The following is a 27,262-nucleotide window of genomic DNA, read 5'->3' on the forward strand; positions in this document are numbered from 1 at the left end:
ACAGCTGAGGAATAGGAGGGCGAGGAAATGAGCCCCGAGAAGCTCCCCATGTACAAGCTGTAACAGGGAAAGGTTTCTGGGAGCTGTTATGAAACAGATCAATCACGCAGCGTTGAGGGATTTCAGGGAAATCCGCTGGAGCAAGAGCAATCAATTAAACAGCCGCATTTACAGCTGCGTTCGCCGGGCAGCGCGCGGCCTCTGCGCAGGAGGCAGATGGGCTTTGCAGTTCGACCGGGGCCACGGTCAGATAAACCGGCGGTGTTTGGCCTCTCCAGCCGGCCGGAGATAACAGGGGCTTCACCGGGGACGCGGTCACGCTCTGCCCATCGCCTCGGGGCCATGAGGCACCTGCCCAGGACCAGCAGTCCTGCCCTGCTTGCTCTGCCCAGCACAGTTTGGCTCCAGGAGCCCTTCAGCCCCCTTGCTGCTCTTTAGCACCTCCAGGAAGAGGCAGTGCATTAGAGTAAGAAAAAGAAGCATGCAAAAGGAAAAACACACAGAGAAGCATCTTCTCTTTTGTCCCTTCCAGGCTCCTTATTTTTTTTTTTTGGGGGGGGGGGGGGGGAACAGGCGTGCAGAGGCTGCAGCAGCGCTGCTGCACGGGGTGCTCGCAGCCGGCGGCTGGACTTGGGCCTCACCATGGGAACCACTCGCCAGGCGCTGTTTGCCTTTGCACGGGGTGTTCCTCTATGCAAAAATGAAAAATTAACGGCGCTAATGAGGTGAACCTGGAAGTGCTGACTGGTATCTGCTTGCTCCTGCCCATGAGCTGACAGGGGGCCCGCCAAAGTGCACATGTGGGAGTAAGCAGGTGTCCGCCCGATCCCAGATGGGTTGCAGAGGGTGCAAACATTTCCTAGCAGCTCCCTGCAAGCTGGATGCCCTGTGCCAGATGCAGAAGGGCTGGGGAGGGGCTGTGATGCTGGTGGGACGGTCCTGCACAATGGGGTGATGCTGAGATAAGCTCAGGACCACAGATCTGGGCCCCCGGTGTGCAGGGAGCAGGAGGTCGGCACACACCGCCCTGGGGACCCCCCATAGCCACCAGGACAAAGTGCGTGGGGCCAAGAAGGTGGCAACCAAGCACCAGCCCCTGATGTCCTGCCATGCTCACATGGTTGGAGAAGGGAAACTGAATGGAGACAACTGCTTTGGTTTGCCCCAGCTTCAGGTGCGGGGCTTTGCTCCGTTGGCCGTCCAAGCGCCAGGCGTTGAGCAGCCCTGCAGCACCGCAGGGACAGCAACTGCTCTCTCGCTGTCTGTCTGCTCCTGACAACGGGGCTGAGAAGAAGCAGACACCCAGCCCCGATCGGGGCTGGTTTATTGCTGATAATGATGTGTCGCTGTGCATGAATTACAGCGTCAGTCAAAGGGCACGCGGTTAGGTGTGTACGCTCACCAATATTAATTGGCAGAGGCTGGTCTTCCCGTGCTAAACAGCTGTGCTTGATATAAAGCACAGAAATTCATTTATTGGAAAGAGCGCTAATTAACCTCTTCAGAGCTGAACTCGGCTAGCCCTGTGACCGGGATGTGTGTACAGTTATTTATTTTAATGCTAAGTGCAGGTGCCGGAGGACAGCCTCTCCTGGCTCTGGAGAAGCGAGCGCTGGGGTTGTGGCTCAGCTCAGTGTGCCAGGCAGCACACGGCAGGGTGGATTCAAACTGCCCAAAACGCTGCTTTTTTGACCATCCCTGGCACCAGGGAGCCTGCAAGCAGCCCAGGGAAGCCTGGTGCAGAGGAACAAGGCCTACACGGCCATGTTATTGTAGGGTCTAGGGAAATGCACGTGTCAGAGAGCCGGGCCCCGGCTGCCCCATGGCCAGTGCCTCCCAGCCACTGCCTGGCTTTGCCAAATGTGGGTACACCCTCGGCTCCCTGACATTTATTGATGCATTGCTCTGTCTCTGAGCCTTGTTTGCCATGAGTGCCAGACGAATTGCTGCATTTTCCTATTTACGCCACATTCTGATTGCCAGAACTCAGCAAATATGATACAAACTCGCACCACACGTGGAGACCATTCCCCTCCCGATTCCCCCAGGAGCGGGCTCTGCCCTGGTGAAGGCCTCCAAGCTGGAGGAATTCACAGCGAGACGAAGCCCTTTTTCTTTGCGAGAAGGATTTCCCTAAAATGCCAGTTTATGCACTGAGCTGGGGAACCAGAGGGTGACTGCCTCGCAGCTGTGTCGTGCTGCAACACCACCAGCCTCTGGCCCTGCTGGAATCGCTTGGCCTTGCCCCCACAAGGGTCACTGCGGGTCCCAGAGGGGTTTACACGCAGGCTGAGCAGGGAGCTGAGGGCTCAGGAGGGCAGTGAGCCCGGAACCACCCAAAAACCCCCCAAATCCCCGTGTGTGGGCCCGCAGCGGGGCCTCCAGGGCCGGGCGCGGGCCGCGGGCACCCCCTGGCGGGGCCTCGCCGCCTCCCGGAGCCACCGGGACGAGAGCGGGGCCGGGGCCTGAGGGGGAGCGGGGCCGGGCAGGGCCCAGGCGGAGCCGGGGAAGGGGAAGAAGAGGAAGGAGAATGGGAAGGAGAAGGGGAAGGGGTAGGGGAAGGGCCCGGGGCCGAGGCTGCGGCTGCCGGTGCTCCGGGAGCTGCTGGGCAGCGGCGGGGTGAGCGGTGCAGAAAGCGTCAGCTCCGCTTTCTGCCTGCTCCCTTCTTTTTTTTTTTTCTTTTTCTTTCTTTTTCTTTTTCTTTTTCTTTTTCCTTTTCCTTTTCTTTTTCCTTTCCTTTTTTCTTTTCTTTTTCCTTTCCTTTTTCCTTTTCTCTCTCTCTTTTTCTTTTCTTCCCTCCCTCCCTCCCTCCCTTTCTTTCCTCTCTCTTTCTTTTTCTCCTTTATTTTATTCTTTTTTTTTTTTTTTTTTTTGCTTTTGCTTTCCCTTATTTTATTTTCATTTTTTCATCCTTTACTTTCTTTTTCTTTCTTTCCCTTTCCCCTCTCCCCTCCTCTCCCCTTCCCCTCTCCCCTTCCCCTCCCCTCCCCTCCATGCCCCTCAGACACGGGGCAGTGCTGGGGGCTGTAGCCCCCCCAAGCCCCACACTGGGCACTTTGGGATCCCGGAGCCCCCAGGGCTCCGCCTTTCAGGGGTCACCACATCGCAGTGATGTGCATACCCAATGCAGGCCACCCCATGACCTTGGTCCAGCCTTCCCAACTGAGCGGGATTTCTCCCTTTGCTCGTTTCTGAAGCCAGGAGGGGCTGGGGGAGGCTCAGCTCTGTGCCCCCATTGGCACCAGCACAGGTCCTTGGGGTCTTCTCTGCTCTGCCGAAGTGGGTCAGCGGCAGCCCCGTCTCCGAAGGCACAGATGAATGGGATAAATCGGATTCAGCAAGCCAGGGGCCCTGCCTTGCTCCCCTTGGGCCCAGGGGTGCCGGCTGCCACCAGAGGGACCAGAGCTTAAAGCACAGCATGGGGTGAATTCAGCATCACTTGTAGGGGATATGGAAGAAAAACAAAAGAACCTAGAAAATACCGACCTTTGATTTCTCACTGTCTGACCTTCCCAGAACAGAATTAGTTAGCAAGGAAAAAAAAATATCTTCTTACATCCTCACATAGCAATTTTCTTTTTTTTTTTTTCCTTTTTTTTTTTTTTTTTTTAAAGAAAAGCCTGAATTGTGCTGGATCTTAATGACTTTTGGAAGACAGCCAAACCCCTAACACCGCAGGCGTATGATTTTTCTCTCCTGGAAGCACCAAACCACCCCCAGGAAGCAGCTTTCCTGGCTGCTGCACGCTGCACCAGCCTCACACCTTCCCCCCAGACACTTCCAATACAGGGCGGAAAATTGGCGTTTGCTGCCTGAAATAACTTGTGCAGGAGGTGACGGCACATTGCTGAACGCGGTGGGGAGGAGGCAGCCCTGGTGCTGTCCCTTGGGCATGAGGTGAGGCTGGGTTGTAGGGATGGAAGAGATGGAAGTGTTGAGCACCCCCTTGGCCCCAAAACACACCGTGGTGCCCGCTCCCGCAGCAGCACCACCACAGCGAGGGCTCCACTTGCCTTGTGTGTGCCAGCAGGGATTTTCCCTTTTCCCCTTCATTTTAACCTACCTTCTCCAAGCACCAGAATCAGGCTGCCCTGCAAAGCCATGGGAACGGCAAGTGGTCCAGCAAGCCCACTCCGTTACCACCTACTCAGCTCAAACAAGGTCTGAGGCTCTCTCTCTTAATTGCTGTTTCAAGAGAGGAAATTCGGCAGCTTTTTCATCGCCTCCCTGGGCATAGCACCGCTGAGCAGGTGAAGCCGCCCTCTCATGTGATGTCTTTTCAAGGGCTTTTGTTATTTAGGAATGTCCAGAGCAGCAGTAAGCCAGTCCGTTATAATTATGCACTGGCATGAAAACATTGGCCACGTTAAAACTTTAAGTAGGTCAGGCAGCCATCTGGTCTTGCTGACAGACCTCCACAACCAGTTAAAGATTCTCATTTTAGAAACTTTATAGCTTGGACAAAAGCTGAAAGACCAACCATAAATGGATGTTTCAGCCACTGCTCCAACTGCAGCGGTTATAAAAACCACAGCCTGACATTTATTGGCTCCTGTTTTAAAAATAGCGAAAGCTTTGTCTACCAGTGAAAAAAAAACAACTCCCCACATGTGATTGTCTCAGCCTCCCACCCAAAAGGCATCAGTGGAGGAGGCAGCCGATGAGGATGTGTGAGCCACCACGGAGCCCAGCTCCCTTGTGCTATACGCCTCGATCCTGGAACAGGGCGGCATCAAACCCCGTACGGGGGGGTGGGGGGGGTTGTGGATCTGCTTTGAACAAGAAAAAATTCTTGTACCTTTATATTGTTAATTTCAGTTGAAAAACTCCCAACCTTCACAGCCTTCTAGCAGCTGCATCAGCCAACCTAAACCACGGAGTGGTGCAGCTGAATGCTCAGCTTTAAAGGTTCCCCTCCCCAAGCACCACACCAAGGCAAATCCTGGAGAGCTTGGTGCGATTGGAAAGAGCAGGATTTATGGGCAGTTTGACTGCTCAGGCAGCTGTGCCTGCACTAAGACCGCTCAACTTTTCCCAGGACTGTACACGCTCCACCTAGGGCAACATTCAGCCGTCTATTCTGCCAAGAAGTCTACGGCACACGGTGGTTAAAAAGAAATCAGCATGTGGAAGAAGAAAGAATTATTGCACTTGCTGGTTCAGGTGACCAGCCCCATTTCAGGCTGCACAAAGGGCAAATGAAACACACGTATTTGTACCCCCGCTGTGCTAAGCTTGCCAGTGAAAGCCTTTTACATAATACACATAATGCACTCCCCAACAAACGCTGCTGTGAGCAGCTCAGCTGTGGCTGCAGCTCCCTTTCAAACAGGGATGAAGGACTATAAAGTCATCACATAATCCATAAAAGCATGAAAACCCTTTCTCTTTTAGGGCTACCTGAAGACTTTTCCAGCACAGTGTTTTGTTCCTTTTGGCTATTCACAGACTAGTAAAAAACAAAGCGTGTGCACCTGTGTACATGTGCACTGTGGGGATGATAAGATTTTGTTGTAACGTGACAAGGAAGTGCCCAACAGGAGTAGTTTTCCCCCTAAAACCGCATTTCCTTTTACTTCTCAGGTTTCTATTCCCAACAAAGAGAGGCTGCTTTGCTGAAGCTGCACCACAGAAGCAGAGAGCCTCGCCTTCCCATAACAGCACACTCAACTACCAGGAAGCTTTACATGCAGCTGAATGGAATAAAGAGCCTGACCCCTTTTTCCAAACAGTTCACATTTATTATCGATAACAATAAAAAAATCTTTTAAAGACTATCTGTATTTTATTACCAAGAATGAGGTATTATGTATACAAAACATTTACAGAATTTGATATGCAGTTCATGAGTACAGACAGGTAAGTGCAGAGGGACACTGATAACAGGAAAAAAGCCAACAGAATTTGTTGGCTGAGAGAAGTAAGAAGAACAATAATATCACACAAGAAAAGACCAGGATATGGGAAATTAATTAGTCAGACTGTAATGATCAAGTCATATTGCCAGAGCACTTTGCTTAGAGGAGGATAAACTACTGGTTTTCTGGAATTTTATCCCCCCCAGCTATTTGTGCTGTCATGTGCTTTGAGCTCTAAAAGGAGTGTTAAGATTTACAGCCGGAAAAACCCAAAGTGCCACTTTTGAGCCAGCTCAAGTGAAAAACAAAACAGATCTTCAGACTTGGAAAGTGACTGCAACTCAAAAAGGTCTACAAAGCCAGACACCTCTGGAGAGATATGGAGTGTTGAGTGAAGCAGTTTCCTTACAGTTGTCAGCAAAATCGCCATCTGAGAGAGAGAGAGAGAGAGAGAGAGAGAGAGAAGAAAGAAAGAAAGAAAGGGGACCATCTTCAACCCTCACAGCCTGGTAAATGGAAAGCGCCACTTGCAGAGAGCTGTGAGTGCCTTTGTTAGCCTCACAGTGCCACCTGCTGCACTCGCTTCCCTCAGCCTGGGAATTCTGGCTCCTGCACATCAAGCACGAAACCACCTCTTCAGCAAGCTGTGTTCCTCCTAGACAGACAGCTCCTACGAACAGAACCACAGCCTGCTGGTCTGTCTGCTGTGCAGACATCGGGTGGGAGCTGTTTGACACCGAAGCGGTGGCCTGTCTTACACAACAGCACACTTTGGCAGACTCAGTGATAGTCTAACCTCCATCTTCAACTTCTAAGCCCAAAAGAGACAAAATTGACCATCTCGGTTCAGTATAAGGAGACAGGCCCCTCAACCTCTGAATCTGTTGCTAAAATACTTCTTTGTCAGCTCTATCTGCCAGGTTCCGCAGCCAGAACTGATCTGCAGGTGAGGTGCTTCTAGTTAGAAGTTAGTAACCTGCATCTCAGAAGCTTTGCAGTTATAAAAAAAATAAAATAAAATAAAATTTATTCTGAACCAGCTTTCCTCAGGCAGGATATCCAGTATCTTAAGCGAGTTCTGTTTTGAAAGAGCAAGACTGTAGCAAGCTCCTCTACCACTTACCCACGACAGTGCTAATTCCTCAGGAGTTAATAGAGCCTGTCCAGCTTTCTAGCAAGGACTTAGCAGAGAAGCTCTTTTTTTTTTGTCTAGATGGATAGTTTAGCTCTAAAATGGACAGACCAGGCAGGGTCTAAACAAAACAAACCCTGCTGCATTCCACACTGAAATCTTGGCTCCACTGCTAGGTATGGTTTGTAGCTGTCTGCTGACAGCCCCTTGCTCAGCACTTCAGTCTTCTGTGCCCTTTGCTGTGCTTGGGAGAGAGGGCCCCAAGTGGAAGAACACCTGAACCAACTTCAACAAAAAGAGTTCAGGTAGGACTACTTGGGCCCGGGTAGAATAGGGACAAAACCTAATATGGCAATTCATCACTAGCAGTAGCAATGGTGAAAATTGCTGAGCAGGCACCACTTTGAGTGTCTTCTACTGTATCACTTAGAGTGAAGATCCCCATGCACCCTGCCTACTTTAAAGCTTCTGCTGCTTAGAACTAAAGTGCTCTATTTCTGACACACACAGAGAGGGATAGGCAAGAGGGATTGAAAAGTGCACCGGAAGGATGTAAGCCATACCTCCTCTCGACTGATTTAAGAAGCAAGCTTAAACTCTGCAGAAATTCCTGATAAGAGCAAAGTCGCAGTAAGATCAATTCATGGGGAGCGTACTAAGGAAGTGGAGTGAAGCTTCAGCACAGAACTGGGAACAAATCCCCAGGCCAGTTCGGGATCAGTGAGGGAGAGCCTGCTCTCTGCCTCTCTCTCCACAGTGCTTTAAGCGCAAATCCAAGGAAAGAATGAATTGCTTTAACCCATCAATACCCAGAGCTCAAATTCCCCAAAAATGTGCTCATACAAAAGGTATTAGTGTTTACAGCCTGTCCACAACTCTGTGGGCATGCCTTGAAAAAAATGGACTCACAAAGTCAAGTATCTGGCAACTGCTTTTCTTTGTCTCGGACATCGCTTAGTGGCAATGGGAGAACAGTTTGCAGCACTGGAAGATCACAGGGGATTTCATAAGATGGCAAGGAATGTCCTGACAGGAGACTTGCAGTTGATCTCTAATGCACTACGGAGAATTTTTGGTAGGGTTTTTCTCTTTTTTGCCTTTTTTTTTTTTTTTTTTTTAACATTTACACAATTAAAAAATTATCTTAACTGATGTACAGATAATTTTTCCTTCCAAGAGAGCCCTTGTGTTCAGAGTTAGGATTTGTGCAAGCACACTTGCAAAAATATTTATGGCTGAGTTAGGAAAAAGGGTTAGAGTTAAGAGACAAGCTGTTGGATCTAACAAGGACCAAAAACACTAAGTTTAAAATTTGAACAGCTACTTTACTATCTATAAAAGGCTTTTTCTGGGGTAGGGTTTTTTTTGTTTGTTTCTTTTTTGCTTTTTTTGCACAATTGCCACTTGTATTGCAGTCAGCTGCCACAGACGAGGGTCCAGCCATCTCATCCATTTGCTTTTCATCTGTTGTGGCACTACCTGGAAATCATGGAGCTGGAATGGGACTGGCTGGAAGAGGTGGTGGCAGCACTGAGCTGGGAGAATCCACTGTGGCTTGATTCAAGGCTGGTCATAGATCCTCTGCAAAAAAAAACAAAGTAGCTTTACACTTCAGAATACACAATGACTTTGATTTCTGCAGCGTATATACATACTATTTCTTTGCATACTCAAAAAGCTTTCCTGCCTCACCACATAAGATAACAGGGACACCAGAAAACCTTCTTGCAAAAACCATGTGCTGTTCAAAGAGTTTGAATTTCAGTAGGTATTTCAATTGGCAGGCAACTGAACTGACTCAACTCCTTTTTGAGTTGCATCCGTTTCTGCATGATGACCTGCCAAGCCCTACAACTCACACAAATACTTTCAAAGAGCAAACTGACCAATGATTAGAATGAGATAACTAACCCCTTTTTGATATTAGTCACCCCCATTGCCAATACTGGTTGGACTTTTTTTTTTTTTTTTGAGGCCTATAAATAGTTATCTAGCTTGCTGATAATGACACTCCATTAAAAAGTACAAGTCCTCACAATTTACTTGTATTTAAGTGAACTTGATGCTAGCTTGATACTGATAGTATAGCAAGGGAGAGCCTGTATCAGAAAGGTTCTTCTACACTGGCTGACCTTTATGATCCCTTGGCTAGACATACCTGAAATCTTCAGATCCTATTACTTCTGTATAGTACATCACTTTGCATTTGTGAGAGGAGACCTGTAGAGATGCTAGTACATCATCCACACGAGGCAGGTTGGTTGTAGCACAGGCAGGCATGCTATGAAATTTCCACTGGAGAATGTAGAAGCCAGGCCACCTGGTCACATGTGATCCCTAGATGTAGACACAGCCAAAATTGAAAATAAACTTTGTTAACACAAAGATCTGTAGAGTCAAAATTTCTTTTCCATGCTTAGAAACACTGCATATACGCTCCCATTTTTTTTCCTCAATACCAGTATTTCAGCTCATCAGCCAACTGGCAGTGCTGTGCAGCTGGGCTTTCCCCACACAATATACTTATAAAAGTTGTAACAGAACACCAGAGGTTCCTCCTCCTTTTTTTCCAGTGTCAAGGGGGTTAGGATTTATATACACTGAAAGTACAAAGTTCTCTTTTAAAACAATAACCTTTTCTCCCATTTATTTTTATCAATGGCTGTCCTTTGAGACTGAACAGAGCTGTCAAGAGTCCTGCTTCAGAGAAAGAGCAGTTCAAAAAGTCACCGCCCATATTTCTGAAGTTTAACACTTCCAACTAGATCACTTAGAGGAACACCTTTATCAAAGGCTGTTCAACTCTTATTTCAAGTCAAAGAGAATAGCAGTGGCAGAGTGTGATTGTAAACATGCTGCATGTAATAGCGTATTTCGTAATTAACCACAAAGTTGCAAATGCCATAAAAACAAACAAACAAAAAAACAAACAAACAACTTTTTAGGACCCTTGGCCATAGGGACCTTCCTAAGGTGCCTATTACAGACACACATGGAGCTCAATCTTAAATTCTAGACTTCTCTCCTTACTGAGGTAAGACATTATGATATTCTTCAAACACAGACTGTTTCAGAAAATAGCACGTCTTGCTACTTTCTGCACATGCACTGTGTTCCAGGTAGCTTCCCTATCACTACCAGACTGATGCAACCTCCCCTCGCACCAGATCCCATGTATCCCCCCTTCCATGAAGCGTGCAGCCAGGAACAGAAGCTGAAATGTCGGCCAAAAGCAAGCAGACAATCCGGAGCTGAATCACCACTCAGTCATCAATAACATTTGTGAATTAGAACGTCTAGTTTTGGAGCTGGCTTCCATCTGCTCTTGCACAAGGATTTGGCGGGCTTACCTGCACGCTTTCCCCTTCTTTGCAGATAAGAGGCGACTCCACCATGCTGTAGTCACGCCCCAATTGCCAGACTTTGTCTATCAACTGGACATTGTTCCCACCAGGAGATGTAATGCTGTGAGCTCCCAGAGAGTCCTTTTTAGGAGGCTGTGGGGCTCTCTTGGAATGAAAGATGTTAAAAACAATGTCGCCTTTGCACACATCAAAATCCCATGTGATCACTGATGAAGCATCCACAATCTGAATGAGAACCTGAGACAGGAGAGAAGTTGTATTAGACAACAGCAGTTTGCTCACTAGAGACAGAAACTTTTACCAGAAAAGAACAGAACTTTGTATTGCTGGTCTTAATTTAGACTATTAAAAGGCATTCTAAATACCTTTTCTAAATCATTCTAAATCACTTTTCTCCTGATGGAGTGTCCTTATTTTAACACATGACCTTCAGAAGGTCTCAAGTTGCTTCTGAGAATATCATTCATCTTTGTTATTCATTCCATTCAAGTCTATGTCCTTCTAAGCAATGATATTCTCTAAAGGGCAATGAGATGATACCAGAAATGGTCAGAAACTTCAGCTGTTAAAGCATCGTTACGTATCAGAACTATAAAAGAACAAGCTGAAAGCAGAGCAACTGAACAATCAAGTTCTAAACCATTTTCAGACCAAGAGACAGACTCCAAAGCAGAGGGCTGAGATGAAAGAAAAGAAGGGTAGGGCTGCAATCATACCTCATGGGGAGCTCCTTTGAAGACACTTGCAGACTGGTAGATTGTTTCAGTCCAGAGCTTTATGTCTTCGTTTTCCAACTCTTCTGCTGTCCGGTAGAGGGACTTGGGAACCAGCCCACCCTCTGGTACTTCGCACTGAAAGCATAAATAGCCATTAAAAAGTATCCCCTCTGTACATCCACCCACTGTCATGCTGCCTGCTAGTTGCAGAAACAAAAACTCACAGCAAGTATTTTGAAGAATGAGATATGAACAGAATTTGAAAGCAATTTTACAGCTTGCACATCACATATATGTACACGTATTTTACACAAGATACTAAAATAAGTGATCTAGTTTGCATGAGTTTGCAGACTCAAACACCAGAGGAACAGATCTTCTTTATACACAAGAGCCACTATTGCAGAAAAAAAACTGTGCAAATGCTATGCCCTACACTGAAAACAGACATGAGCCACTTGAGAATCATGAGAAGAGTCCCAATAATGACTCAGAGTGCAAAAAATATCGCCTACAGAGAACTAGAGGAAATGGGGTAGAGTGGACTTATTTTAAGTTCCCAAACAGGTGAAAGGATATTGCAGTGAGGAAGTTAACAATTTTCAAGCTACAGCTGTCTTCAGCTGAGTACTGGAACTGGTTACACAACTTCCCTAAGCAAACTTCTTATTTTTTTTTTTTAAAAAAGTCTCCAGCAATGAAGTTCAACAACTGCCTACAGGAATGGGTTCCATAGGAGTGTTTGGGGCAGCAGTAGTTTGGGGCAGCAAAACTGAACTACATAAGAGAACTGAAAGGACTTTTGATAAATCATTTTTGTTCAAACATCCAGAAGTAAAGAAGAGAAGGAAAAGACCCTGTTATTGTCTGTGACCAGCAGGAAGTATTGTAGCAATTTGCTTTCTGGTAATGTTCACTTTTGCTTACTTCAGCAGTGGATTTTGCCAGCTTCTCAAGCTCTGAATTAGATGGTACAAACTCTTTGAAAGTTACTGTGGCTGTATAAAGCAGCCCACTGAAGATAAACGCATGGTCTGCTTTAAAACATCTAGCAGTACTCCATTATAATGAGGCTGGATTAACAGAACTAGATACATTTTCAATAATAGTACAGAAATTAATGTAGAAAATGTAACAGGGGCTTAAAAAGCAAGCCTGAAATGACCGTGTTTTAACACAGCTAAGTCAAAAAAAAAAAAAAAAAAATCTAAGCGTCACTGTAATGGAAGCTCCAGAAAATGACTAAGTTGTATTCCTACACCTCAGTCACACCAGCAAGCCTGCATTGTCAGGAACATTATGAAGGAAATTATCTTACAGTACCATTGAGATGTTAAATTGATGGATTTGATAGGCACCTATAGTCTAGGCAGGATGCAGTTATTAAGGCACATGACAAAGGAATGGGAAATTACAGTACACCACAGTAAAACTCATGTTTCAGTTTGTTGTGGGCAACACAGATCCCAATGTATCACACATGTGAGTCCCAGCTGTCTGTTAAACCCTACTAGCAGATGTGGCACTCATTTCCTCAGGTTCCTCATGGTATCAGTAAGTTCTTTTAGGTCACACAGACTCTTCTGATTAGTTGGTGGTGATGGTGGCCAATGAAGCCTGGTAGTCAGAATTAGATACTTTCAAGTGGGATCATGCACATGGGAACCTTTTTTGACCATCAACTTTTCTGGGACAGTTAAGGCCACTATAGATGCATAGTTAAGTGAGAATAAGATTAAACAGCTCTTACACGGACAAGCACTGTCATTCTGACATGCTGAATCACTGGTATCACATGGTCACTGATGGTGACAACAGATCTTGCTGGTCTATCAGACTGGTGAAGATAATTTAACACTGATGCTTCTGAATGTCCAGAGCATTTCAAATCAGGGTGGGGGCAGACCATAAAATCGTACAGTCTGGCATAATGGATACAACTAACCTTTCATCTCACTGCCATGAAAAAGAGGCAATGAAAGATGGATCTAATACTGCATCTTATGCCTTCAGAAAGATGCAAACAACAGAACCACGCACAGCTCCAGGCACCTATGTATCATGCAACAAATGCTAAGCTTGGGAACTGTGATAACACAATGGTTTAGTCACCCGCTGTGGCTGTAAGCTCATAATTCAGTTCTCCCCTTCAAAGACTTCCCTTTGAATTCTGACCAGAACCAATAGCAACAGAACAAGAATACAAGCATCAAAACTGAAGAGTTTAAAAGTTACATTGGTTTATGGATTATTGGAGATACTTTAAAAATGAAGGCAAAGATTTAAAATATTTGGGAAACTTGTAGCATATTTAATAGTCATCCTTGGTTAGTACAGGGGTTTTTAGACAGCAATTTATATTCTTTAATCTGCCTAAAACCTCCTGCCACCCTGAGATTGCTGAAAACACTGTACGCCAAGCTTTTCAACCTGGGTCATGCACAAGGTCTGCTCCACAATCTTCTTAATGCATCAAGGAACACAATCCTCTTCTTGCTCACTGCTGTACTACCATAGGTACTTTAACCTGACAGGTAACGGACACTGTGCATTTTAACTGTGCCTAGCTATTTTGCTAGTTATTTGAGAATTGCTGTAAAAGTAGTACTGTATTTCTCCTTTGAAAGTGCATCCAGAAGAAAATGCTAACTCTGGAATCCTACATCATAGCTCCCCCCAAAATTAAACATAGTAGAGAAAAGACTGCATTCCAGTCTTTTCTAGGTATCACTCTGTGCTTCTAGGCTTCTTTGTTCAGAGGAATGAGGGAAAAAAAAATAAAATTCACAAATAAGTTGCTATATGCAGTAATTTAAATTCATACCATGCACTCTCCACCAAGGAAATCAGGGATAATTTCTTTATCAATGTAATCCAGCAGTCCCCCAGGACCCTGGTAGTCATTTCCAGCATAAATAAGGAATTTCTTTCTAGTGTTGTCATCAATGAATGGACTAACCTATAAATAAAGAAAAAAACAACAACAAAAAACACAGAATAGATCAGGTTCCCAAATTTTTCTTGAGTAAATTTTGAAGGATCAGTTTGTATGAAGCGCTACCATCCTTGTTATGCAAAATTCACATTATGAAGAAGCTAAATTAATTTACTATATAAGCAAGTTCTTAGGTAGGGTTTTTAAATCCATTCCAGGAATCCCACAAAAGATACATATCCAAACGTTAACATTTCCTGCTAATAAAGTCTGATTTCTGAAGTGCTTTTACAAACTACAAATGTGTAGCAGTGTACTGAGAGAACTGTGAGAGACCTTAAATTACAAACATACCAGTGTCCAAAGAACTGGAAATACTCGAGGCGCTCTCAGGATAAGAAGGCGACCCAAAGTCTCAGGGTAATTAGCTTCAACCACCTCAATGATTCTCAGCAATGCTTTGACGCCAGGTCGCCATAAATGCCGCATGTTCAAGCCTTCTAGATCTACTAGACAGGTCCAAGAGCTAAGTTTCAGAGAGATGAAAAGGGAAAAAAAATAAATCTTAGTGGCATCAAAATTCTCCTGTCTTATGCACATGTCCAGTGTTTTTGAAATGTGTGGACTCCACCGTATGATTTATTTCCCATATTTTAGCTCCGTGTTTTGTACTAACTGTTCACACTGGAGTTATAAATTCTTAGGATGGAAATGTTGTACAGCATGCCAAGCATGCTTACAGAGTATGTGCAATGATCACTCTGCACATCGTGCACATCTCCCCAGACATTTCAAACTCCAGGCAAAGGCTAACACAAAGCCAAAACACAGTGTTGTCAACAGTCAGCCCAGATGTTAAACCATTGCTTTTACTGGGAAATCAACTAAGTGGCTGTGCTGCTACAACATAATCTAACATTCCGGGTGTTGATTTCCTACTAAGACAGTACAGTAAGAGTGCTATTACAACTCAAAGCTAATTCTGTTATCAGATCTCAGGATGGGCAGCTTTTTCCATAGGAACAGATGTGTTCTTAAAACTAAATATCGAGATTCAGCATATGCTCTAGTTATTTTCTAAGCTCCATCTCACCCTGGGCATGGACTCAAGATTTACAGCTGTGCTGCACCAGACAGTATCCACAAAATGATGCACAAGATTCCTATGAAACAGCAAGCACTTCTTCGTTTCACTTTAAATGTTTAATATGTAGTCCTTCAGGACTGCTTCTAGAAATGAAGATTCAGTAGACAGCACAAGTCCACAGTCATACACATGAAACCTACCTCTTGGATTCTATTTCTCACTGGGAGCTAGCACAGCAAGTTCTTTAGCAAGAAAAGATAAGCAGACATACCATGCATCCCTGAACCTTTACAGATTAAGGGAGGGAGTCAGAAATTGAAAAGAGTTCAAGAAACACAGTTTCATTTCAGAGCCAAGTCCTGCATTCATTCCACACCCTTAAATCCACTTTTCAGTTACTGCTCTCCTAAGTGACCCCTAAAATGACTTAAAGATGGGATAGCAAGCCATTTTTGGCTCAACTTTACATGAAGTCATGCAAGCATGTGGAAAACTAAATTGCAGGTTTCACTGGAGCCTCACAACCTTACCTTGATCAATAGTTGAATAACTGCATATAATGAATCGTGGCTGACAGAAGAATGCAAACAAGAATTGAGAGTAATGATCCTTGGTATGGACCATGGATCAAAAAGTGACATGAAAACAATACCTGAAACTACTGGAAAGGTTACACTGTGATATTATCACAGCCTGACCTTACTGGCAGCCTGTACCAACATCTGGCTATAAAATTCCCCAGAATTAGAGATGGGGAGTGGGCTGCATTGCTTTGCAGACTTCCAACAGCGTGCAGAAGCAGAATATTCCATATAGCACCATTATGGGCATGACTGCTGGAGCAAGTATTGTGTTTCCCTCAGGCCTGACCATGCCAATTCACTCAAGTGGTAATTGGAGTAGGTCTCAGTTAACTCTAACTGTGCTTATATATGTATGTGAGACACAGAGCCTACCCTTTGCTTGGTCTATTTAATAAACTGGCCTCAACAGGGTGATATTGCACGATGTTTTGTCCTGTCCACCCCCTACCCTCCCACCACTGTGACCTGGTAATCCCTGAAGAGATCTAATTGATGTATTTTACCTTATTGGTCTGCCAAATACTTTTGTGTTCTCTTCACATCGCCTCAGTCCTTCTTCATTTATAGAAAGAACCTGTCCAAGAAAATATGCTGTTTAGAGAAGAGCCTAAAACTCAGTAGGTAGGATAAGGAAAAAAACGTTCTTAACCAAAGTCTAATTAAAACTACAAGCTCAAAGTGAAAAAAGTATTACGAGAGACTTACAACGACTGATTTTCAGAAAGATTACACAGAATAAAAACCAAAAAAATCAAAAAAATTGCTGATCCTACTTGAATACTTCAGCAAAGAGCTCTATCTGATAACGTGGCATCAGCTTTTTCCAAAGAATAAACTAGAAATCACTGTATTTAGCCCATCGGTTGATCTTGCTGAGAAATAAATATGCCTTTCCTTAAAACCTGGAACATGTAAACAAGATCCTCTTGAAAAGTGAGACCCAGGAATTATACAGACAAGAAACCTCCCTAAGCTTCTGTCCCTTTAAGCTTTGATTTCCTATTTACTCAGAAATTAAAGCCCCTTTCAGCCATAGAAAGTAACCTTGAAACAAAACTAGGGCAAACAAATAAAACTTAATATGTGCCTCGAAAAGCTACTGGAAGAGAAAAAGTAGAATTCAAACCCTGCTTCTAGTAGTTACTACGGCCATGACTGTCATTACTTGGAGGAAAAAAATATTATTGAAAACCTGGAATTCTGCCAGCTTTCTGCCTGGAAACTGAGCAGATCCACAATAACAGTCTGAGCGCTGCCTTCAGAGAAGGCAACACTGCAAGAAAGTACTTTTTCTTTAAAAATAAGTTATCTTTATCCTTGGTACATAGGCTTGAAAAATCTGAACATGGCACTTTCTCTTCTGCACAAATGCAGAGACTTAAGTTCAAAGCAGTGCACAAACTGCAGAAGAATCTGTGAAAATGCTAACCAACAACTACAGGAGCTGCCAAGAACTACGCCTTTCCGCCATCAGTTTGCAGTTGGAAAGAATGCAGAAGACCAGCTACCAGGAGCTTTCAGATGTATTCAAACCGAAAACAGACGGCCAGAGAGTACATCAAAATATCCAGTGTGATGAATGTTCTGGCAGAGAAGGAAGTTTCTAAATGAAAATATCACATTGTTAGCAACTTGCTGGCTCCAAAAACACTTACGTATCGAAGCAAGGCCTCTTCCCCAAGAGCTCGCACTAAGCCTTTGGTATCCATCTGTCCCAATCTCAGCACATACAGCGGGCGACCATCTGAATAACAAGAAAAAAAAATCAACATAACCTTTATTTTTACAATAATAAATAAAATTGAGTGAATTACCTTTATGCTAAAAATCCAAATGGAAACAAATTATAGTCAGTTCAAATTCTGCTGCACAGGTGAAAGAGGGAGTAACTGGAACAGATGGCAATACAATCTTTACTCTGTCCACCTACAGCACAAGATTACCTGTATGTGAACTGCAAAGGTTTAATGGAGACATCTTGATGCAAAAATAGCTACCCTATCTACAAGGAAAGTCCAAAGGACTTCAACAAGTACAGTTATAGATCTCAGTACATACAATTAAAGACACAGGTCTATGTTTACCTTCCAGCACAGCTAAGATAAAAGAACAACTTTAGCCTATTAGCGTAACTAAAGAGTTGCAACAAATGATGAAAGCCTTCTATCACACATGACAACACAACAGGATAGCTTACAGGACCCTTTTTGGGCAAGTAGCTACACTAAGTGCTGCGAATTAATGAAACAGTGTTAACCCCAGACTTGCTTTCTGCAGTATTTGCTGAAGTCACACCTTTCAGCTATGTCATTGCATATTATGCGGAACTGGCACTCAGCCTACAGCCTCACTCATGCAGTTTAAGTCTGGTGAGAACAGACTCTGCTCCAGATACTGGCTTCAGATGACCCTCTGCATTCAAAGACTTGCCTTTCCACAGTACTCTTGCCACACACCAGGGTATCGTGATACTGACCCAGGATACAAAGGCATTAAGCTTAACAACTGCAATAGGTGAATTTGGGAACAAAAGCTTGCATTTCTGGTTCTTCATAATAAAAGCTAGTTGTCTGAAATAGTTTCCATCCTCCTCCCAAAGCTGTGATGTATTTGTTAAGCATTTGCTCCACCTGTTATAGCACACAAGCTAAATAATCATCATCTTATAAAACTTAATATGCTAAAACACAAAAAAAATAAATGTTTTCTGCAGTTCTGATGTCTGTTTAGCTTCACTTCCCTCCAAGAACTGCAAAGAGAAATAGCAAATTATCCTCAAGTCCTTTGGGAGACAAGGAAAGAAACTATCGGGATGCACTATTTAAAAATTAAAAAAGATTTGCAGAGTCAAACAAGGTTATTTATTTCGCGAGGACACTACCCTCATGCAAGTTCACAGAGTCTTTTGTATTTTATCAGATGGTCTAAAAGACAGTATTATTTTAACATCAGCTCACTCTTATCTTGGAATGTATTGTTTAGTGTCTAAAACACTGAACAAAAAGTGCTATTAAACTTCATTGCGGGTCTCCCTCCCTCACAGATGCACACGCATGCAAAGCCAAATAGTTCATTAACCCTCCTCCACTCAAATGACACAGGAAGAAAAGTCTCAATTGACAGTGCTACATTTTCACTGTATATTTTATATTTCATTTGAGCTTTGTGATTTAAAATAAGCATTTGACTGAAGCACTCTTGACAAACTAAAAGCCGCTCAGATATAAAGAAAACCATGCTAGTTGCAAACCAAAATAACTTTTATTCTTTTGCATTAACAGCTCATTTGAGACAGCATGCTTTATACCACTGCTGCCTTTGCTTTAGTGCTAAAATCTATACAGAACTCAGCCAGCTTCAGTTTGGCAGATTTTGCTTATGTGGGAGGAAAGAAGCTTATGAAAGGAGCAATACTGGAATAGAGGGTTTAAAAAAAGAAACTACCCACTGCAAAAATTTAAATTATAGAGAATTGTTCGGTTTTGAAATTCTCTGTTTCCACTAGTGACAACTGCTATACTTGAGGGCATGGCACAGAAGAGACCTAAGGAACTGTGGGGGAAGAGAGAGGCACATGAAGCTCACGATAAGACTGAAGAACTTCCCAGAAAAACATTAAATTATTTTCTGTTGCATTCTACACCCTTCTACTCACTGGCAGGAACCTGCTATGTGCTACTGACAGAAATCGTCTTTGGAAAGTAAGGAAAAGGAACAGACAGAAAGGGAGAAAGTATTCACAATCCTTTTCCCTACAGTCTTTACAATCATATTGTTATTTTCCACTTTCTCAGTCAAACCCAGCAACAGGAAGAGCCATTCAAGCATTACAGCAATTAAACTTCTGCTGTGCCCCCCCTGTCTCCTGGCCACTAGCGCAGCCAGCTTCCTGTCCTCTCCTTGTAACAGGAAGAGCTCGCAGAAACAATGGTGCCTGGTGGGGAAAGGACTAAATCAGAACACAGATAGCTCACAGTAAGAGACCATTTCCGTATCTAAAGAGCCCAGCTAGCCTCAAGCAATGAATTCCAAAATGATTCATTTCTGTGCATGTATTAGCAACAAGACCAGTGCACGATAAAGCAAGCTGAGGGAGGGGGACGTATCAGGCACATATCCACGGTTTAAAGATCTGGCCATGCCTCACCATATGAAGTGAATTTAACTAAAACTTCTTCCCTTCTTAAATAAACCTGCTCTATTTGGTCTTTCAGCACTTCTTTTCATTAAGCTGATTGTAATGACAAATAAGTATTCACTTATGACATCTGCAGACTTATCCAACTTATTTACACTTATTTACAAACATCTTTTAATCACTGGAAGGGAAGAGTCAGTATTTGCATAACACCCTTCTAAGCATCTCAGAGCAGTATAGAAGTGTGATTTTTTAAAGCTACTGGCATAGCAGAGCTCGTCACAGAGTTAAATATGGTGCTATTTGTCAGACAGATTAGGACCTAAAAGTATGCTGCCACCAACTAACGAGCTGGCAACATCAATTTTAATGTGTTTAGTACATAATAACTGAGAAGTTCTACCCAGCTTTCTAGCCAGCTCCAGCTAACAGAGGAACAACCATCACCTTTAATTCAGAACATGAAAAGGCTGTTCAATATCCACAGGATAGAGCATACCTTTGTCATGGTGATGCCAGCCTCCTGCATAGTAATCCTGGAGTACTTGAGGAGGATTCCAAGTGTCTAAAATATAGTCTACCTGGTGCTGCTTGCGCCATGTCAAGGACTGGCAAAGGATCTCTCTTGCTTTATCAATGTTGAAGTCCCGGGCACGCAGGAATCTTAAAATGTGCTCATCCTTTGGGATCTATTAAAAACAAAAATTAAACAAAAACAAACAAGCAATGCAACTTTGTATTCAAGGTTTGAAACAAGGTGAAAAGAATGAATAATAAAAGCTGACAAAGGTGCAGCCTAGTGCCAATAAAGAGGATGGTATACAACACTGGAAGTTACTCAGGAAAGTCAGTCTTTTTTGCAAAAAAAAACAAAAACCCTGTCACATATTGCAACTACCTTCATTTGAGGGATATAAAGACTACAAGAACTCTAACAATGATTTACACTTGTATGACCATAGTAATTCAGTCCAATTTAAATGAATTTAGCGATGAAACACAGACTGTGTTTCATTGCTATGTAACAGGAAGGCCTGGAAACTGAGACACATGCTCAAATCACAAGCCACTGGAAAACCCTTAGACTTGCTCTTCGTGTTTTAACAGACCACATTGCTTCCTTTGCACATATAGATATAAGAATATGTTTGACCAAAACAAACAGAAGTAAAAATAAGGTTGTTCTAGAATGAGGAAGACCTGCAAAACTGATGGTATTCCCCTTTGCTGGATTACTGGCAGTCTAGGAGGCAGTCACACTAATCATTTAAGCACCTCAGCACGCAAAGTCAGATGGACAGTAGCAATAAAATTCAATTACCACTGTAAAAACTTAATTTAGGTACTTTGTTTTGAGTTTGGAGGGCTACTTACCGCAACTAGTTAGCCACGTCAGGTTTGGCATGATGTTTTATGAGGTCCACCTTGCATCTCATGTACTGAGAGAGACACAAGAGACCAACAGTAGCTTACCTTGCCCTTGTGTGTCTCCTGAAGCCACTGTCTCAGCCGAATGAGGCAGCTTTCCTGCATTGGGGTCAAGTCACCCAGATACCGCTTGATGTAGTCTGCATCTAGCTTGTCTAAAAGGAGATGTACATGTGATTAGAGTGGTCCTGAAGTGACTGTGTCAAAGCAGCAAATGATTTTATATGCTGATATCTGAGGCAGAGAAGTTCTGTGCAGAGCTGAATAAGGTTTCTTTGAATCATTGAAAAGATGAGCAAAGGAACCTCCACAGTTATCTTAACCTGAAACTAGGAAGATTAATTTTCCTTCTGCAACTAAGAAAGGAGTAAAACCAGACATTTACAAAAGTGTTTTCATGTTATATTCAGATTTGTCTGTTCACAGCAAGTATAGGGCATGCTTCTTCTGGAAATACTTAAAGAAGCTTTGACCTAAACCTTCCAGTACAAGAATTCTTCCAAATTCCCTTACAGGGAAAAGAAGGTAACATCAGAAGACTGTGGCCAGGGAAGCTTCAGCCTTTCCCTCCCCGTTATTGGCATAGTTACACCCATCCCTGAGTTTCTGGGCAAGAAATAGGCTACTGATTTGCAGCCTAATGAACAGCAAAGAGAAAAGTTTCTCCACTCCTCTGAAGTTCACTCACTAAAAAGACCAGCTGATAGCAGCTATTCGAGCTCTCGCACAGGTCAGTGCTTTGCAAGCAATAACTTTATATGTTACCAAACAAGTAGCTGACATGTAAGTTTTCAGCTACCCAAGAGCAGCAGCACTGCGCTGAGAGCCTCTACCGAACAAAGAATCCCACTAAGCAAGGCAAACAACCATACCATCGGGTGTTCCTGCTGTAGGCTCGGAGGGGCTGCTTGAGGTGTTGAGGATCTCCTTATTGTTCAAGCCCTCCTTTGTGGCAGAGTCTGGTATATTAATAGCAGGTGAAACTGGCCGTCTTGTGTGGGTTGTGCTGCTCTCCGATTTACATGCAACGGGGGGAGTCCAACGAGGAACAAAAGTTATTCCTTCTTCCTCCAGCTGCTTCAGGTAGTACTCAATTATTTCTTTTCCCTTTAAAAAGAAGGCTTTATTTCAGCTACTAAAAATACTCATTTAGACACTGAAATGATTAGACTGGAAACACATTTAGCAGCCAGGCATCTCTAAAGATTCCACTTCCAAATACAGACTTACACACACGTACTGCCCTAGGCTAAAGAGTAAACAGCCCAGCTTTTTGACCACAGCAGCCTGTTACTTAGCAGCAGCTACATTATCTTTTGGTAACTTAGAGCCAGGCACTTCCTTCCCAACTGCAAGCTCACCTTTTTAATATTGCTGGTGTACTGCTTCATGGCAATCTTTTCCACTGTGCTTTCAAAACCAAAAAAAGATTTTATATCCAGACTTGCTGACTGTTCAAAACAGGTCCAGTCTTCATTGTCTGGATGAACCTATTAGTTAAAAGGAGATCATACAACCTTGTTATCTATTTGGCATTCTTTTTCCTCAAAATATTTGAAATGACTGTCTCTTCTTTTTCAGGTTCATATAATCAAACACACGCAAGAAGAATTTGCAGTCTTTTGCTTCATTCGCAAAACACAGATCGGAAAAGCCAACACTAAAGAACACAAAGTTGAGAAGCCCTCCTGTAGTCCCATGGCTAGCACAGCACATTGTCTTAACAAGCAAGGGGAGCATTGGAAAATACTAGTGCACAAGGGACTCACACATTTACACAATTAACAGTATCTCACTGTAGATATGGGCTGCGACTGTAGTGTATCAGTGGAACAGAGTAAATATTCTGCAGTGAACTTTCTGCTTCTGCAGGTTGGACTGATAGAGCAAGGCCAGCTAGCTTCAAGACTGCAGAGAGTACAGTGTACACATTCCCCAGCACTGCAGTCTAGACATGTTTGCAACAGACATACCACAACAGGTCGTTCCCTCTTTAACTTAAGTACCTCAGTATTTTGTAGACAGGAAAATGTTTTACTTTGCTCTGCTGTGACAATGCTACAGAAGGACTGTGAACTTCTCATTTGTTTCACAGCTGAATAAACTATCAGGGAGGCCTTTGCTACTTTCTTGCCTTTTTAAGTTTAGAGGACTTCCAACTTTCTTCATAACTTACATAGCAATCCAGTCTGGGCTCAGAACACACTGTTATAAAGAAACATCATGGCACGCTGCAATTCTGAGTATGCAGCTGTCCTGGCACCTTAAGGTTCCCCTCCACCTCACAACATGCCAGAACTGCCTAGAACGGTATTAATACTTCATAACAAGACAACTACAGGAAAAACAAAGCAAACAAACACCTCCTCTCTTTTGTTTCTTCTGCACTGGGGAACCAGAGGTACAAGAATAGCTTGTACCAACTAAATAAACACAAACCATAATAATAATGTTTAAGAATCTTTCTGTCCTTCCATTATTTTGATCAAAGTAATTTATTTTAATTAAAAAAAAAAAAAAGGATTTTTAAAAAATAATTTATCCTTTAAAAAGTTTCTGGTTTTATATTTACCTACCACTACTAGTTTCTTGATCAAGTAGAGCTAGGCCATGGAGAAGCATCATGTTTTGTACATATTTACCACGTGCACTTTTTTGTGCCACATTTCCCCTATTTAAATGCATCTTTCGCCAAAAAATTTCAGGTGGAAGAGTATTTTTAAACATGCCTTGGAAATAATTGCAGAAATAATAATGAAAAAATAGGCTATTAGCATCAAGTCGGTTTGAATTCTAGTGACCTTTCAGCCATGGTTCTGTAGACAATAGGAAACAATTTATTAGCTGAGCTAAAAAAGAATGCTACAGTGCTACTAAGTGGGTTCCATTTGCTAGCTTGCACCTGACCTTTAAAATCCATCCAGTTTTACTTCCACGAACATGTGCTGCATCAGCCTATGGGTACGGGCTAAGACGCTATGAAAAGCCATGACCAGAAGGTAGCAGTAAGCACACCACCAAACTCCTTTGTATCAGAAAACATCTGCACTAAAGGCCAAAAACAGCCACGATGGAAAGAGCTAGGTTAAAACACTGCTGACAACGAACATTTGAGTTGAGCAGAAGGCAAATAAGCTATGCTGAACTTTGCTTTAACAGTTCTGTCAGGGTATCATCAGCCTCGACAAGCCCCACACTGCTATTACAGACCACAGATTTGCTTAAACAGAGCTGTCAAGCACCGCAAATTATGTTGTGTTCTGCTATCTGAGAAGATGCTCAAGCAAGAGGGTGCCAAACTTGTTTCAGTTCTTCAAGCAAGCGTGTTACATTTAACACTAACAACAATTATCACTCATGGCACTGTGTTGGTTATTTTTTCTTGCAAGGCAAAAGCCAAGAACAACCCAACTTCTGTTTGAGTTTTGAAATCTAAACACTGACTTAATTCCATCTGTGGCACCATCAAGAGCCTGTTACTCACTGTGTAACAGCAGTGCTCGTTAATAATGACTCTATTAGAGAAGGTTTCATTGTAGGCTTCTATATGCAAAGTCCTTTCTCGTCTGTTCAGTGAGTTCTTCTGGACAAAGTAGACGTAATCCACTCCTGCAATCTGAGGAGGATAACATAGATTTTGTTAAGATATAACATTCACGTGAAATAACATCCAAGAATGCAAAACAGGCACTTCAAATCTAATCACCTTTTTCAACAGTCGTGGTGCGTCTATATCCAGCTTGCAGCGCCGTTCAATGACATGGATGGCTTCATCCTCGCTCTTGTATTCATTCACTGTGTCACTGGCTACAAACATAGGAATCAGAGGACATGTAGGAAACCTTCTTTCATAAGCCTACAAAGATGGGAAGAGAAGAAAACAAGCTATTATCACAATTAAGTCTTGAGGGTCTGTGTAGTGTTCCTTCACCGACATCACCAGCATTAGAAGGCAGCTTCAAATTTTTACACATTTAGTAGAAGGGATCCTTCCTGGAGCCTACATTATAGCTCAAAAATCACAGTTCACAATCACATGGTTCCAAACCAACCATTTCTTAAGAAGTTCTTAACACAGCTCCACTCCAGTAAAGTAATTTCTAAAACAACACATGAAACACCTCATTCCACCTCCCACCCCTTTCCCCCAAAAGGAAATTGTTCATTATGCACAATGACAATCCTCCTGTCAGGAGTAACAGGAAAATAAGACCCTCTAGTTCTAAAATACCACAAGACAAAACAATTATATGTTGGATTAAAAAAAACCTCACTAGCTAATTATCGGTGTTTCACCAAGCTGTCTAGAGGGTTTTCCATACAGCTCCCAGAGGCCTAATAAAAACATTTCAAAGCCTATTTCTTAAGCTAATGGAGCTCTCAAGCTCCCTACGCAGAGTGTTCATAACGCTTTCACTGCACAGTTTATCAGCTTACAATTTTGTTCAACAACATACAGTAAGTCTTTCCAATAAAACGAGGCCATTTCATACTTTGGAAAGTTTGAAGTTTTTGTCACAATGCAAGACAGCAATAGCTGTGGCTCTAGTTAAAGAACGGAGTCATGTAAATGAGTTGATCCCCAAAGTACCTGATGCACACTGGGAAGATGGGGTTAAATCAGACACATTCAGACAGGGATAGCTAAAAATTGGGAAGTGGTAACATAGACAAAAGGAAAACGGGAGTTACCCCATTAGCAATGTTGATGAAGTTTAGTTTTAGAACTGACCGTGGCTGGAGAATAAGATGTTTTTGTTTTTTTTTCTCCTTTTCTTTCACAGTTGGTGGTATACCTCCACTTCCCTTGGGATTTTTTTGTTTTATCCCTCATGGGGACTAGTGACATAACTAATTCTTTTAGCCTTCCTTCCAAACTGTGAATTCTTTCCTTTTTGCTATTAGTTTCAAAATCCTGTAAGACAGGTAGGATTTGCAAGGTGTCCCAACGCAGAAGAAAACTCCAGTGACAAAGTAAATCTGAGAGGAGAACATGAAACAAAATCCTTTAGAAAGAGCTAAAATATCCACTCTGCCCTTTTAAATAGTTTTAACTGCTCTTAATATAGTTGGGTTACAGCACAGGAACAGCATCAAGAGGGAGAGGGTGTGGAAGAAAATAAGCAGCAGCTGCAAGAAGTATGCAACGATAGCACTGGAAGAGAAAAGGTCTCTTAATTTTCCCTTTATAAGAATAAAAATACTTCGTTTGCTACCAGGGTTCAAATGTAGCAGTGTTGCTATGGTGACAGTGGTGCGAGGCACTAAAACAATGCCAGCTTTTTTCCCCTTCATGAATATTTTTCGAACATTTTTGCAGCATGATTGCCCTGAGTTCATGAAGCTCCTCTGTACTATGCTACAAGTACAAGCAGCGAGCACACATGAGCCTTTTTGCAAACTTCTCATTTGTGCACAGCTGGTATTGTTTAAATTAAGAATAGAAATAATTTCTGGGTTCAGAGACGAGCACAATAGAAGTGACAGAGCATTAGTGTTCTAACACAATAGCAAGCAGTAGGGAAAAAACTTTTACAGCTCCAGGAGAAAGGGAGGATGGATCCTATTAATACTGTATGAATTTTCTTATTTGTTTTATGAGGGTCTTCTTGTTCTGGACAAAGGCTATGCATTTTACAGTTGTTCAGGAATACCTCAGCCCTCTCGATGAATTATTTGGAATACAGGCTTGTTAATCACTATTGCAACTACATTAACTGCCCTTAAATGCTGCCCTAAAGCCAAGGGCGGGGGGGGCAAGGAGGGGAAATTTCCAGCAGAAGCAGAATTGAGAAGCGCTTCTGGTTTTCAGCCTTCTTTAAAATAAAATTCTGCTTTTATTCGGGGAACTTATGTTACAACAATTATCTACTTCCTTTTCAGCTTGCAAAATATCCGTAATATTACTCCTTACTTTTGAAGGTGTTTTTGTTGTTCATTTGTTTTGTTTTTTACACTTTTGTATCAGAATATCTCCCCTTCTGAGGAACCTCTACAAAAAGCCTTTGCAAGCACCATC

The 27,262-nt window shown here is 43.0% G+C and overlaps 1 protein-coding gene across 1 annotated transcript in view; it reads right to left on the reverse strand.

Annotated features, from left to right (window-relative positions):
- Positions 1 to 5,719: 5,719 nt before the first annotated feature.
- Positions 5,720 to 27,262, reverse strand: part of SEC14L1 (SEC14 like lipid binding 1) — a 44,348-nt gene continuing 22,805 nt past the window's right edge. Inside the window, exons 3-16 of the mRNA XM_038165281.2 lie at positions 24,950 to 25,099; positions 24,728 to 24,859; positions 22,605 to 22,733; positions 22,116 to 22,350; positions 21,289 to 21,398; positions 20,315 to 20,504; positions 17,333 to 17,421; positions 16,181 to 16,251; positions 14,361 to 14,532; positions 13,896 to 14,030; positions 11,072 to 11,206; positions 10,341 to 10,592; positions 9,149 to 9,327; positions 5,720 to 8,571 (exon numbers count right to left, since the gene is read on the reverse strand). Of these exons, the coding sequence (XP_038021209.1) occupies positions 8,466 to 8,571; positions 9,149 to 9,327; positions 10,341 to 10,592; positions 11,072 to 11,206; positions 13,896 to 14,030; positions 14,361 to 14,532; positions 16,181 to 16,251; positions 17,333 to 17,421; positions 20,315 to 20,504; positions 21,289 to 21,398; positions 22,116 to 22,350; positions 22,605 to 22,733; positions 24,728 to 24,859; positions 24,950 to 25,099 (2,085 nt within the window). The 3' untranslated portion in view covers positions 5,720 to 8,465. The remainder of the gene's footprint in view (positions 8,572 to 9,148; positions 9,328 to 10,340; positions 10,593 to 11,071; positions 11,207 to 13,895; positions 14,031 to 14,360; positions 14,533 to 16,180; positions 16,252 to 17,332; positions 17,422 to 20,314; positions 20,505 to 21,288; positions 21,399 to 22,115; positions 22,351 to 22,604; positions 22,734 to 24,727; positions 24,860 to 24,949; positions 25,100 to 27,262) is intronic.

The sequence above is a fragment of the Anas platyrhynchos genome, chromosome 19, assembly GCF_047663525.1.
Source record: "Anas platyrhynchos isolate ZD024472 breed Pekin duck chromosome 19, IASCAAS_PekinDuck_T2T, whole genome shotgun sequence".
Classification (NCBI taxonomy): Eukaryota; Metazoa; Chordata; class Aves; order Anseriformes; family Anatidae; genus Anas; species Anas platyrhynchos.